This window comes from Dendropsophus ebraccatus, chromosome 8 (genome assembly GCF_027789765.1).
Source record: "Dendropsophus ebraccatus isolate aDenEbr1 chromosome 8, aDenEbr1.pat, whole genome shotgun sequence".
Taxonomy (NCBI): domain Eukaryota; kingdom Metazoa; phylum Chordata; class Amphibia; order Anura; family Hylidae; genus Dendropsophus; species Dendropsophus ebraccatus.
The window spans coordinates 12,690,411-12,706,122 of NC_091461.1; the positions used below are offsets into that span (position 1 = coordinate 12,690,411).

A 15,712-nucleotide genomic window follows, 5' to 3' on the forward strand; every position below is an offset into this window, starting at 1 on the left:
CCAGCATTACCTTTCAGTTAGATAAATTAAGTAAGAGAATTTAAGACTTTTGTATCTCCTGTGTATAGACCTACACAATGTCAACACTTAGTGAGAGAAGGTTATGAGGTCAAGTCGGTGCAAAAATCTAGCAATCTCAGAATAGTCATCACTAAGATGAGGATGGACACATCATTACATGACAGTCTAGACCTATCTTGGTAGATACTATTGCAAACTTTATAATAATTTAAAAAGAGAAATGCATAGGTAGTAGTGTTGAAAGAGCGCTAAAATTTTGGAGTGCTAATTTTGGAGTAACCAACTCTATTAAAATTAATGGGTTACTCAAGCATTTAACCAGATGCCAGCTGCTGGGCAGAGCAGAGGGTGCCTAGTTCACCTTCTAATAACATAATTGTAGGAGGTATGTGGAATGGGGAAAGAAAAGGAGGAGGGAGAAGGGGAAAGTGAAAGTGGGGGAAGGTGAGAGGGGTGGGTCGGAGGGGAGGGGGGAGGGGAAGGAGGGGGTAAAGGGGAGGAGGGAGGTCATCCAGGGCTTAGCACAGAACCAATTGTGAGCACTGGTCACCTAATCCACTGCTGTGTGAGTGGGAGAGGACATGGGGCTCGTCTGTGGTGTGGAGTCCCGCTGACAGTTTTTGAAGGTGTATGGCCCACGCACCATAAGGTGATCGGTCAAGCACTATGCTAGACCAAGCATGCTTGCTGAACACTTATATGTATAATATAGTAACATTTACAATTTGAAATAAAAAAATCTGTAGTGCTTTGTGAGTTTACTTTAAGTCACATCTTGTAAAGAGGCAGTGAATAAACACCTGGGTATACAGATGTTTCCATACTTACCTTTCTTTAGTTAAGGAATCCAATTTTTCTTGACACTCACTCTATACACTAAGACATGCTGTCAGAGCCCTCAAAAGGCTTCAATTACATAACAATCTCTGGGTGTCTATAGAAGGCCATGAACTCAGATTGCTATGAAAAGCCTGTAATCTCACACCACACATGACTGAATATCCTGCATTACAGATACGTTAAGAGGACACATATCTATAACTTTGTTCTATGGACTTGCCCCCTGAGACAGCATATTTCTATATGATTACCTGAGGCAACAATAAGCCAGGGTGCAGAGGCTTTGCTGGATATGCTCCCGGAGTTATAGGGATTATCAGACATCTGCAAGTTGAAGTGTAGGGAGCAAAAAGGCTGAAAAAAAAAAAAACAAAAACATAAAACACAACTCTGTTATATAAGTTTACAATGCTATATATGTCATCCACCTTTAACCCAAAACCCTTCTTGAGGCAATGTAAAAAGCAGAAGAACATCAGAGTTCAACAAATTGAAGAGAGAAATAATAAGAATACTCATTCTGGTAGCAACAGTCTGTTGATCGTTTCCATACAGTATATCAAAAGCAAACAAAGAGATGAGCGAGCACTAAAATAAGTGACTGCTTGTTACTAGAGGTGACAAGAACAATAACATTGAAAACAATGAGAGACCCGAGTATTTAACCAGGTGACTGGTTAATCTGAAAGGGGTGAAGTTAACCCCCTGAGGGCCAGACTGTGCTCTGTTGGTTGGGGGGGGGGGGTTATACTTATATCTCCAGTCTTCTATCTGTCTTCACCATCGCCTGTCTGCCAATAGTGTGGACAGATGAAAAGTATACTTTCCCCACTCCTCTAAAAACGGCGCACAAAAAATACAAACACATACAGTAGGTACGGAGATTTGTAGAATTACTGATGACAAAGACATTGACTTAGATCTATTATTACTGTTTTACAGCTAGACAGCCTAATGTAGGGGCTCTTGCGTAGACTTGACTAGCATCTTTAATAAGCCTGGGCTTCACTTTAAAACCAGGCCGACTTTTTGCTCAGTACATCTCATTTCAGCCCTTCCTCCTTGTAAACAGTATGATCGGTGGGGGTCTGGGCGCTCAGACCCCCTACCAATTGCTAAAGCAAACAGTATCTGGACCCCCATTGCTCAGACCTTTGATATATCTCTATGACTTCAGATTTTTTTTTTTTTTTTAATGATCGTAGAGACAATAATGAAGTTAATTCGGAACTGACCAGCTGGCAATTGATTGGATTCCCCTTCAAATCGGTGTCTGGTGCCGGCAGCAGCCGCCAGTCCCGGCCCTTATTGTATGTGATATACGTCTTCACACGTTCATCGACCTTTTTGTTGGCCAAGAATACTCCATTTATCCCAGCTACCTAGGAAGAAAGATGAGAGGAACCATAGATGAGGAGACTGAGAGGCATCACTCATATAATAGACATTGTTTCTTATAATCCTGGATATCACCTTTAGGGGTACGTTCACACTTACCGGATCCGCAGCTGATTTTCTGCTGCGGATCTGCAGCGGATCCTGTAGGTGTGAACGCACCCTTAGGGTAGCTTCACATGTACCCTATCGCAGCTGATTTTCTGCTGTGGATCCACAGCAGATTTGACTAAATGAATGAACACAACATCAAATCTGCACCATCAGATCTGCTGCGGATCCTCAGCAGATCAGCAGCTGATTTTACAGTGCGGATTTAATGTTGTGTTTATTCATTTGGTCAAATCTGCCACGGATCCGCAGCAGAAAATCATCTGCGATAGGGTACGTGTGAAGCTACAGTAAAGCCCCTATTCCACGAGTCATCATAGAGGAGCAAACGAGATCTGCGGCAGATTTGATGGTGCAGATTTGATGCTGTGTTCAGTTATTTAAATGAAATCTGCTGCGGATCCGCAGCAGATCCGCAGCAGAAAATATGCTGCGGATGCGGTAAGTTTGAATGTACCCTAGGGGTGCGTTGACACGTACAGGATCTGCTGCAGATTCAAATCTGCGCCATCAAATCTGCAGCAGATCCTGTACGTGTAAGTATTTCAGTTGACACAGTTGACAAGCCATCATTGTGAAGATCTGACTCCCATGAGCCCCACCGATCAGCCGAATGAAGAAAATATGGCACTTTGTAGAGTACCATGACCCCTTACTCTCTAGCCCATAATAACAGTCTTTGGGCTTTTTTTTAAGGGGGGGGGGGGGGGTTCTCCTCTAGAAAACATATCTGAGAAATCCCTTCAAGTGACAGATTAAGCGCATCAATCTACATGTAGCCATGCTTTTAATTATACAATGTGGTGCTCTACTGTTATCAAACTAAAAGGCTCCCGACTATACCCCCACTACAACTTTATGGGGCTTCTTTTTGGACAACCCCATGAGTTCAGAGATGCATGAACTAGAGATGACCTGCACAACATACAGCCTGCAGACCCTATGTGGCTTGAATTAAAATCCTTTAGGGCAGGCCTGCTTGAGCTTCTGGGGGTCTGTACAGGATCTGCATATGATCTGATTCTGGGGGTTGTATTATGCATATGATCTGATTCTGGGGGTTGTATTATGCATATGATCTGATTCTGGGGGTTGTATTGTGCAGGGGGTCTGATTCTGGGGGTTGTATTGTGCAGGGGGGGTCTGATTCTGGGGGTTGTATTGTGCAGGTGGTCTGATTCTGGGGGTTGTATTATGCCGGGGGGTCTGATTCTGGGGGTTGTATTGTGCAGGGGGGGTCTGATTCTGGGGGTTGTATTGTGCAGGGGGGGTCTGATTCTGGGGGTTGTATTGTGCAGGGGGTCTGATTCTGGGGGTTGTATTGTGCAGGGGATCTGATTCTGGGGGTTGTATTGTGCAGGGGGGTCTGATTCTGGGGGTTGTATTATGCATATGATCTGATTCTGGGGGTTGTATTATGCATATGATCTGATTCTGGGGGTTGTATTGTGCAGGGGGTCTGATTCTGGGGGTTGTATTGTGCAGGGGGGGTCTGATTCTGGGGGTTGTATTGTGCAGGTGGTCTGATTCTGGGGGTTGTATTATGCCGGGGGGTCTGATTCTGGGGGTTGTATTGTGCAGGGGGGGTCTGATTCTGGGGGTTGTATTATGCAGGGGGGGTCTGATTCTGGGGGTTGTATTGTGCAGGGGGTCTGATTCTGGGGGTTGTATTGTGCAGGGGATCTGATTCTGGGGGTTGTATTGTGCAGGGGGGTCTGATTCTGGGGGTTGTATTATGCATATGATCTGATTCTGGGGGTTGTATTATGCAGGTGGTCTGATTCTGGGGGTTGTATTGTGCTGGGGGTCTGATTCTGGGGGTTGTATTGTGCAGGGGGGGTCTGATTCTGGGGGTTGTATTGTGCAGGGAGGTCTGATTCTGGGGGTTGTATTGTGCAGGGGGTCTGATTCTGGGGGTTGTATTGTGCAGGGGGGGTCTGATTCTGGGGGTTGTATTGTGCAGGGGATCTGATTCTGGGGGTTGTATTGTGCAGGGGGGTCTGATTCTGGGGGTTGTATTATGCATATGATCTGATTCTGGGGGTTGTATTATGCAGGTGGTCTGATTCTGGGGGTTGTATTGTGCTGGGGGTCTGATTCTGGGGGTTGTATTGTGCAGGGGGGGTCTGATTCTGGGGGTTGTATTGTGCAGGGAGGTCTGATTCTGGGGGTTGTATTGTGCAGGGGGTCTGATTCTGGGGGTTGTATTGTGCAGGGGGGGGTCTGATTCTGGGGGTTGTATTGTGCAGGGGGGGGGTCTGATTCTGGGGGTTGTATTGTGCAGGGGGTCTGATTCTGGGGGTTGTATTGTGCAGGGGGTCTGATTCTGGGGGTTGTATTGTGCAGGGGGTCTGATTCTGGGGGTTGTATTGTGCAGGGGGTCTGATTCTGGGGGTTGTATTGTGCAGGGGGGGTCTGATTCTGGGGGTTGTATTGTGCAGGGGGGGTCTGATTCTGGGGGTTGTATTGTGCAGGGGGGTCTGATTCTGGGGGTTGTATTGTGCAGGGGGTCTGATTCTGGGGGTTGTATTGTGCAGGGGGGGTCTGATTCTGGGGGTTGTATTGTGCAGGGGGGGTCTGATTCTGGGGGTTGTATTGTGCAGGGGGTCTGATTCTGGGGGTTGTATTGTGCAGGGGGTCTGATTCTGGGGGTTGTATTGTGCAGGGGGGGGTCTGATTCTGGGGGTTGTATTGTGCAGGGGGTCTGATTCTGGGGGTTGTATTGTGCAGGGGGGTCTGATTCTGGGGGTTGTATTGTGCAGGGGGTCTGATTCTGGGGGTTGTATTGTTCAGGGGGTCTGATTCTGCGGGTTGTATTGTAAAGTGAAGCCCTTTTATTTGGCCCTTATATCAGGCTTAGTTGCTATTTCATTGCATTTGCATCTTTCTTCTTTGATTGTAACCTATGTTGCTCTGGTATCTTTATAATTTCCCATAATTCCTTGCATCAGGTGGACTTATTATTTGTCAATGGAAAACCGTTTAGCGAATTCGACATCTGCAAATACAACCAATGCTATTCGTGACCTTCACTGAATACCTCATAAAGGTCAATGACAATATTTCCTTCAAGGCCGCGGCTACTCCTGACGTTTTCCAGGGCCAGGGTGAAGTAGACGCCCCTCGTATCCGAGATATAAAGGTTGTACGTCTCATTTTGGTTCCACTCTTGCACGGCAGCAAACACTTGTTTTTCATCGGTGCTGATGATATGCATGTCCTGCCATAGAGGAAGAAGACCATCACTGATCTAATAGCAGTCGGTACAGTGCAGTACATACTATGATAATCCGCACTGTAATGATGCAGGTTATTACTACAAGTATCACACAAAGCCCAATACCTTAGGAAGAGAATATTTTGGTAGTTTAATCTGAGCGAATGATTCACGCTTATAGGACACATAGTAACTGGCTCTTCCACCAGAGGTTGCCTGAAAAAGAGGAAGAAAATAGTCATTTAGTAGTTATATCCATGTATATAGGGGGGGCAGTATTATAGTAGTTATATTCTTGTATATAGGGGGCAGTATTATAGTAGTTATATTCTTGTATATAGGGGGCAGTATTATAGTAGTTATATTCTTGTATATAGGGGGCAGTATTATAGTAGTTATATTCCTGTATATAGGAGCAGTATTATAGTAGTTATATTCCTGTATATAGGAGCAGTATTATAGTAGTTATATTCTTGTATATAGGAGCAGTATTATAGTAGTTATATTCTTGTATATAGGGGTAGTATTATAGTAGTTATATTCCTGTATATAGGAGCAGTATTGTAGTAGTTATATTCTTGTATATAGGAGCAGTATTATAGTAGTTATATTCTTGTATATAGGGGGCAGTATTATAGTAGTTATATTCTTGTATATAGGGGCAGTATTATAGTAGTTATATTCCTGTATATAGGAGCAGTATTATAGTAGTTATATTCCTGTATATAGGAGCAGTATTATAGTAGTTATATAGCGGTAGAGTGCAGTCGGCACTGTCAGCAATGCTAGCAATAGAGGACGTATATTAAAGGAACCAACCTGATGCGCTTGTACTTGTGGTGCTTCCAGACTAAAGAGTAAGAGTAGGCAATGCAACAACGGGAGAAGAGAGAGACTGGGGCACTCACCGATATTCCAAGCAAAAGTCTTTATTCCGATAGACTAAAGTCCATGGTGGAGGGAGGACAGGTGGAATGGCGGGCGCCTATACCTATTCTTGTATATAGGAGGCAGTATTATAGTAGTTATAGTATGCACAAGCAGTATTATAGTAGTTATATTCCTGTATATAGGAGCAGTATTATAGTAGTTATATTCTTGTATATAGGAGCAGTATTATAGTAGTTATATCCTTGTATATAGGGGCAGTATTATAGTAGTTATATTCCTGTATATAGGAGCAGTATTATAGTAGTTATATTCTTGTATATAGGAGCAGTATTATAGTAGTTATATTCCTGTATATAGGGGGCAGTATTATAGTAGTTATATTCTTGTATATAGGAGCAGTATTATAGTAGTTATATTCTTGTATATAGGAGCAGTATTATAGTAGTTATATTCCTGTATATAGGGGGCAGTATTATAGTAGTTATATTCCTGTATATAGGAGCAGTATTATAGTAGTTATATTCCTGTATATAGGAGCAGTATTATAGTAGTTATAGTCTTGTATATAGGCGGCAGTATTATAGTAGTTATATTCTTGTATATAGGAGCAGTATTATGGTAGTTATATTCTTGTATATAGGAGCAGTATTATAGTAGTTATATTCTTGTATATAGGGACAGTATTATAGTAGTTATATTCCTGTATATAGGCGGCAGTATTATAGTAGTTATATTCTTGTATATAGAAGCAGTGTTATGGTAGTTATATTCTTGTATATAGGAGCAGTATTATGGTAGTTATATTCTTGTATATAGGAGACAGTATAAGGCTATGTTCACACTACGTATATTTCCGGCCGTAGTGCGAACCGCGAATACATGCCCGTAGTTTTGAGGTTGATGCGTTTGCTTGAAAGCATACGATATACGGCCGCACAATGCACACTACGTATGAGCCTACGGCCGGATCATATACGGCGCCGTGAAAAATGAACAAGACCATTGTTTGAGGCCGGAACTGTTCCAACTCCGGCCGTGGATTTCCATGCGGTCCCGTACGGAGCACTTATTTCAGCCAAATTGAACTTGATTTTTAGATCCAAAAGGTTCTGTGTGTTTTATTGGGCTGGGCGAAGATTTCCAAGTAAATGACCTGCCTCAGATCGCTTTGAAACAAGCTAGGAAGCATAACTGTACTACGGGCGTATGTTCGCGGTTCGGCTGCATGTTCGCAATCTGGCCGCATGTCTATTTTTCCCACGGCCATAGTTTCAGCCGCACATGTCCGGCTGCGTACGAACTACGGCCGGACATATACGTAGTGTGAACATAGCCTTATAGTGGATATATTTAGTATTTCAGAAATTGTATTCTTGTGCATAGTAGCATATAGAGCTGCCACAGATTTGCACTAAAATTGTTGCTAGCAGTCATAAATTTAGCTCCCTATTTACATTAACTGTGTACAACACAGATCCCCAAAAAGTTGTGCCTTTCTTCCACTCTGCACCAGACACAGACTTTTATTGATTTTCCCCTGTAATATTTGTAGTATTTTGTGCTATGTTGATATTACTTACATTGAAATGATACAATATATATAGTGTATACCACCCCCACACTTTATAGTATTTCTCCTGGGTGTCTGTAGAGATTTATACAGTATCTAGTATAATTCTGAAGGAGATTTCACTGTGTTGTGTCTGATAACACTCTTACTGTATATCACATTTAACTCGTGGAAGCTTCTGGAGTTAATGGTGTGCTATAAAACTGATATACTTGCAATAAGAAGCAAAAAAAAAAGAAAGAAAAAGAAATGCTGAGCCCACACATGACATAGATATTGGTCATCTAAAATAGCTGGAAAGGACGCGGGCCGCTGGCTCGGCTGTAGACAGAACTTAATCTGAGATTTGATTATTAGATTCTACCGAGAAATAAATGACAGAAAACCAACAATTGTGGCGACACGGCGTGATGGAGAGGTGGGGATCCGGCAACAGCTGCTCGGTGTCATGACCGCTAGGATTCAATTCCATTAACAGAGAAACATGCTCCACGGTAATATCGTGTCGCTTAGGGGAGAAAACAGGTATTATCTATGATATTGACAGAAGACGAATAAAGAACAATAACACCTGCTGTAATGAGGAAAAGAATGACTCAGAGGAACTGGCAGCGATTCAAGGCTCAGATGAATGAAGCTTCCTCAATTTTAGATGTGCGTCCGCAGCTGCCTTGCAAAGGAGACATCACAGGTGGATCGTGGACAAGACCGAAGTTTTTGTAGGTTTCACAGTTCAATGCTGTTAATATTACCGATATAAATACACATGGGTCAATGTAAGGGTCTGTTCACACTATGGAACTGGCGTGAAATTTCAAGCGGAGTCCGCAACGCAAACTTTTCTTGGAATTCTGCTTGTCCCCTTGATTCAATAGGATGTCTCACGCACACTCTGTCATTCACCCGAAGAATTGACATATGGCGGAGTGCATGCGAGATATCCTATTGAATCAACGGAACAGGCCGAAATTCTGCTACACAGCGAGGAGGAGTGCGTGCCAGTGCACTACCCTTCCCGGTCCGCAAAGAGATTGGAATAATTTGCTTGATGGACTCTAATGGAGCAAACAAGTCGGATTTGATTGACATCTGGGGAGTGATGTGCTACTGCATACTACCCCTCTTGCTATATCTCATTATTACAGCGGGTCTCAGTAATGCGACCCAGTGCGATCAGTATGGTTACTCATGTTAAAAGTTACTTGAAATGAGAGCACTTCTTCAACTATTATTTTTATGCTGACAATATGCAAATCTACCTCTATGGCCCAAGTTACCGCCCGGCTATCCAAGATTTAGGAGTTTCCTTTGGCTTTATCTTCCTACTTCTTCTTCCTCTTTCTAAAACTCAATATTGAGAAAGCAGAATTCATCATCTTCCCCTCATCTTAGTCAACTCTCCTATCAGAACTATCAATCACAGTAATTGGCTCAGCTCTTTCCTCACTCCCACAAGTACAATGCATTGGGATAACGTTTTATTTTGTTCTGTGTTTTAGGCCCTTACCACCTCCTGCTGCCTCCACCATAAAAACATTTCTTAAATCAGCTCTTTTCTCTATGATCACTGTGCTGGGGGGTGGGGGGGGTAGCTAGTGTTACATGCAGAAGAGAGAGCCTGAGAAAGCCTGGGCTGTGTACCTACATGGTGAAGATGATCCACACTGTTCCTGGAAGGTAAACCAATGCTATTTTTCATCACCCAAGGCAATAAAATCCATTTTGTGTACTATTGGCAAACCTCTAGTCTCCCTTTAAATCGAGAGAATGAAGAGGATTGGCAGCGCTAACATCACCTTGTTACCACTCTGAAGGGTTAATCTAGCAAAATAATGCAGATTTAAAAAAAAAAAAGAAAATTAAACCAAAGGTACTCAACAAACACTCTATTCTCATTTTCCACCAGGACTACTGCAGCACTGTGGCCTTCCATCTTCTGCCCCTCCGATGCATCTTAAACTCAACAGTTCTGGCTCTATCAGATAATATCGAACATCTATTGTATTTTTGTGCTATGCTTATGCACTATGGTCTAACCTCCGATGGACAATATTAATTTGTTTTAGATTCTCCCAGAATTTGGTAAAAAACCTGTAGGAGGTCGACCCCTCTATACGCCGGAGGTCTGGAACAAACCAGTTAGTCCTGGCCTGGCAGATAGTAAGTCCTGGATCTGACAATGTAAAAGCAAAGATTCACAAGCCTAAAGGCTTTTTTTCATTGTGGCTAGCACTTCTCCTTGTGTTGCTTGGTAGCCGCTTTCTCCGCCTGCGGTGCCTGCGAAGTTTGGAGGGGGCCTTGGGGTTTGTTCCTTTGTTTTTGCATATGAAGAGAAGTTTTGATAGCTGGAAAAGATGTGGGAGTGCTTGATTGGACGTAGACCAAGCTGATCTGTAGCTATGTTTAAAGGGAAACTAATTATGTTTAGAAGGAGCATGCGGAGTGCTCCTAACAGTGCTTTGGAGCAAAGATTACTCCGACTAACAGTGCGGGACCAGCGCCGAGGAAAAAGCTGACACACACCTTCCTCCTCAGTGTCCCGGGCATTATAAGGGGCTATTGGAAGATTAGATTCATCTGATAGTTCCCCTTTAACTATTAGAAGGGTAATCATTGGCTTTCAGGTTAATACTCTGTTGAAAAAGGATCGCATTGGGCTGGCTTCCAGTGGTCAGAGACAGCTTAGAGCTTATTGTACTACAATGTCCTATTTCGGGGTGTATGACGGTGAGGTTTGTGGTGAGGAGGTCAAGTAGCACTGGCTCAGGCTGGGGGCAGTGGCGTAGCTATAGCGGTCGACATGGTCACCATGGCGACCGTGCCCATAGTTCCCCCCCCCCTCACCACTTCCTGTCACTCTGCAGTTCTCCCCAAATGGCTGTGATAATGACAGCCAGTTTGAGTGAAATGCACTAAGCACAGGCCTCCAGGAAAAAAGTAACAGGCAGCCCAGGGGACAGCGCTTCCTTCCTGCCCAAGGCCCCCCTCCTCGTCCCCATGCTTCCAAAGCATCTACTGAGGGCTGCCAGACACTGCTGACAGCCCAACCCCATTACATGGCTCTAGGAGGATAAACATGATACCTGCGGAACAAGGCCTCCCAGGATGCTGATCAGTGGGGGAGAGGACAAAGAGACATGTCCCCCTGCAGGAGGAAGCTACGCCCACAGACTGCCCTGCAGGAGAGGAGTGGAGGACTATGTAAGTGCTTCTGTGTACAGTGTGTGTGTATGTGTGTCCCTGTATGGGCATGTATGTACCTGACTGTATGCGTACATGAGACTGTATGTATCTGCTTCTGTGTATATATGTACGTCTATATGAGTACATGTGATAGTATGTATCTCTCTGTATGTATGTTCATGTCCATATGTGTATATGGGACTGTATGTATGCACCTTTGTGTATAGCATGTGTGTGTATGGGTATATATGTGCCTATGTGCATGTGACTGTATGTGTTTCTATGTATGTGTTCGTGTGCACAGTATGTGTGTGTATCTGTATATGTGCCTGTATACTGTGTGTATATGCGACTGTATGTGTCTCCATGTATGCATGTGCCTGACCGTATGTGTGTATCTATGTGACTGTATGTGCTTGTGTGTACAGCATTTGTGTCACTGAATGGGTATATATATATATGCCTGACCATATGTACTTATGTGACTGTATGTGTCTATATGTATGTATGTACCTAGATGGATATTCAATATTTGCCTGTGGGTATATATAATCTCATGTATACAGATGCATTTACATATATTATATATATATATATATATATATATATATATATATATATAACAACACACACATACATACATTTACACATATATGTGTATATGAGAGAGAGAGAGAGAGAGAGAGAGAGAGAGAGAGAGAGAGAGAGAGAAAGAGAGAGAGAGAGAGAGAGAGAGAGAGAGAGAGAGAGAGAGAGAGAGAGAGAGCGTGACGCCAGCTCTGTGGTGGTTGGCTGAAATGTAGCCGGACCCTAGGCTGTTATGTTGTGACGCCAGTGCTGGTTGGTAACACAGGTATGGTGGCACACCTGCTTTTAGTTTAACCCCTTAAGGACAGAGCTAATTTCGATTTTTGCGTTTTCGGTTTTTCCACCTTGTGTTTAAAAGGCCATAGCACTTGCATTTTTCCACCTAGAAACCCACATGAGCCCTTATTTTTTGCATCACTAATTGTACTTTGCAATGACAGGCTGAATTTTTGCATAAAGTACACTGCGAAACCAGAAAAAAATTCAATGTGTGGTGAAATTGAAAAAAAAAAAGCGCATTTTGTTTATTTGGGGGAAATGTGTTTTTACGCCATTCGCCCTGGGGTAAAATTGACTTGTTATGCACGTTCCTCAAGTCGTTACGATTAAAACGATATGTAACATGTATAACTTATATTGTATTTGATGGCCTGTAAAAAATTCAAACCATTGTCAACAAATATACGTCACTTAAAACCGCTCCATTCCCAGGCTTATAGCGCTTTTATCCTTTGGTCTATGGGGCTGTGTCAGGTGTCATTTTTTGCGCCATGATGTGTTCTTTCTATCGGTACCTTGATTGCGCATATACGACTTTTTGATCGCTTTTTATTACAATTTTTCTGGATTTGATGCGACCAAAAATGCGCAATTTTGCCCTTTGGGATTTTTTTGCGCTTACGCCGTTTACCGTACGAGATCAGGAATGTGATTAATTAATAGTTCGGGCGATTACGCACGCGGCGATAGCAAACATGTTTGTTTATTTATTTATTTGTTTACTTTTATTTATAACCTGGGAAAAGGGGGGTGATTCAGACTTTTATTAGGGGAGGGGGCCTTTTATTGACAACAACACTATATATTTTTTTTTTACACATATACTAGAAGCCCCCCTGGGGGACTTCTAGTATATACACTTTGATCTCTCATTGAGATCTCTGCAGCATAGATATGCTGCAGAGATCCATGAGATAGGCACTCGTTTACTTCCCGCTGCTGCAGCCGGAAGTACACGAGTGCCGAGTCGGGGACGGCGCCATCTTGGAGCGGTCCCCGGCCGGCTTCAGAAACGGAGATCGCTCCTCCGGGATAACATCCCGGAGGAGCGATCTCCGCTACTAGACACCAGGGAGACGCTGGATCCGGTAATCAGATGCAGCTGTCATGTTTGACAGCTGCATCTGATTACTGTATTAGAGGCCACGGCGATCGGACCGTGCCCGCTAATACCTACGGTCCCGGGCTACAAGTGGCACCCGGGACCGCCGCAGTTCAGAGCGGGGTCGCCGTGCGGCCCCGCTCTGAACGCCCTTACCGGCAATAGGGTGTACCTATACGCCCTTTGTCGTTAAGGGGTTAAAGGGACGGTTACACCTTGTTCCCCTGTGGTCAGTGTCCTGCCGGGCTGCTAAGGGGTCCCTTGGGTTGTTATCACGGTGGGCCAGAGTGGTGTAGTGACGCTCCCGGACTATCGGCACTGCCACTCACAGAAAGAAGTGAAGAGTGCATAAGAAGTGAGAGATGATAGGACAGAGGAAGAAAAGACTCCTTTAGGTTCACAGATCCGTGTGACACACAAATAAACAATAACCCTTTCCATCCTTCAGTCGTGTAGCATCTTAGTACAGACATCTATGATAGCGACATCTAGTGGCGAAACTTTATCACTACTTTATTTACAATAAGTACAGGCTTTTGCGAAAGGTGTAACCAATAGCAACACCTGTGGTGGGAGACCACACACATATATATACACACACACATACATTCAGGCACATATATGTGTGTGTGTGGATATATATATTGTGTGAACAGGTGTCTGTATATATGAGCCTGTGTATGGTCGGCTACATAGAACTTGTCAGATGGAAACTGTGTATATGTGAGCAATGTGACCCAAAACAACAAAAGTCACTGTAGTGTACATTGTACCACCATTATTTATAAGGTAGGGAAATTATGATATTTTGTGGGGGCTGAAAGGAGGCTTTATATGCCAGGGCTGCTTTCTAGTTTCAGCCTGGCCCTGTCTCCCTCCCTATTAGTTGTATCCACAGTTCATGATGGGAGTTGTAGTTTTGCAGTTTGTGTTTCTCCAGGTTGTAGTACTACAACCTCCATCATGTCCTGCTGTCAGTTCATGATGGAAGTTAAAACAGTATTTAGAGAATGGCATACATATAGGAACCAGTGGTACAGTACATAGGGGGACACAGTGGCACAGTACATGAGGGGACACAGTGACAGTTCATTAGGACACATTGGCACATTAGAGGGCCTCACCTTAGGGTAATTGGATATAATGTTTTTTTGGCTTCTGACTGCGACTGATTAGGTGGGGGCCCAAGCTAAAATTTTGTACCAGGGCCATCAGCCTCTAGCTATGCCCCTGGATGGGGGCCATCTAAGAGGCCAGCGGTTGCCGAAGAGCACTTGCTCAATTTCACGGTAATGTTTGTCTTTCTGCCGACGTCACAGGCATCCCACTCCTGCACCCAGATACTACATATTGTACATAGGAATGACCAGAACTCACTGATCCCTATAATGCTGTCAGTTGTGGTTATCAGATCCATGCCTGGGTCCCTAATACGGGTGTGAAAATGCCCCCGTAACGTGTTCATGTTAGTTGGGGCCTAATAGCTGAATGTTGCAGATAGGCTTTCCGTTGCATTGCATCCACTGAACCCAAGGATACCTAATAGAGAGGCTACAAATCTCTAGTTCTTGTCCTGAGGACAAAGTGAATCAACAATGAATTATACGCCGGGTGTTTTGTGACCTTGTCTGAGTATTTTTATCCTATTATGCCTCCTACAACAAAGCGCAAGGTTAAGCCTCAGAGTTATGCTCCCGTCGCCGGCTTTATGTCACAATAAATCTTATTCTCCTCTCTAGTTTACAACACATATGCTAATGTATACCTTCAGCTGTAATTACGTAAAGTCATAATTTTACATAAAGGAAATCTATTAAGAAGAATGCTACATTTATGGCAATGCATACAACTATAGATAAAGAATAGGCAGAGAGATTGTATTAAAAAGAGTAAAAAATAAAAAAAAAATGTTATATATATATATGGACCATTGTGAATATGGATTCTGTTGCCGTATTGTTTGGCTCAATGACAACTTAACATGAGCTTTCTTCAGTTGCTTTGGTGGCCTTGTTCATTGATGAGTTATGATATAGTAGACTAAGAGATACTAAGAATTACTCAAGATGGTAAAACAATGATTCTCATACACCACCAGCCATGTTGTGGCCTAATCCATTACTCTGTAGGGTACCGGAATCCTTCATGTGATTTAAGGAGTTATCCACCTAAGAGCTAAAAAATGAAATGCTCCCACACCTAGCTACTCTTACACAACAAGTCCCTCAGATTCTTTTGAGTCGTCTCCTGTCTTTCTAGCTGCTGCAATTCCTGAGTTACACGTTTTTCTTATAGCCAAGATGGCGTCAGCCAGGAAACTACATTTCTCATCATGCATCTCCCTGATTGGTCCATTTGCGTACTTGCCCCCTTAGCTTTCACTCCTGCCCATTGCTGTCATTACTATTGCACTGTAAACACAGGACTGTTTTTTTTTTTTTTTTTTTTCGTTTTTTTTGGTGCATGCATGGTGTAGCTATGTGCTGCATAATGGATCTGTTTACCGGGGGCGGGG

At 43.4% G+C, this 15,712-nt stretch overlaps 1 protein-coding gene across 2 annotated transcripts in view; it reads right to left on the reverse strand.

Moving 5' to 3' along the window:
- The window catches only part of SORCS3 (sortilin related VPS10 domain containing receptor 3), a 420,882-nt gene that overhangs the window by 78,020 nt on the left and 327,150 nt on the right, over positions 1-15,712 (reverse strand). For both annotated transcript variants that reach the window (XM_069979813.1, XM_069979814.1), the window contains exons 8-11: positions 5,711-5,800; positions 5,408-5,587; positions 2,097-2,243; positions 1,113-1,215 (exon numbers count right to left, since the gene is read on the reverse strand). In XM_069979813.1, coding sequence (XP_069835914.1) covers positions 1,113-1,215; positions 2,097-2,243; positions 5,408-5,587; positions 5,711-5,800 — 520 coding nt within the window. The remainder of the gene's footprint in view (positions 1-1,112; positions 1,216-2,096; positions 2,244-5,407; positions 5,588-5,710; positions 5,801-15,712) is intronic.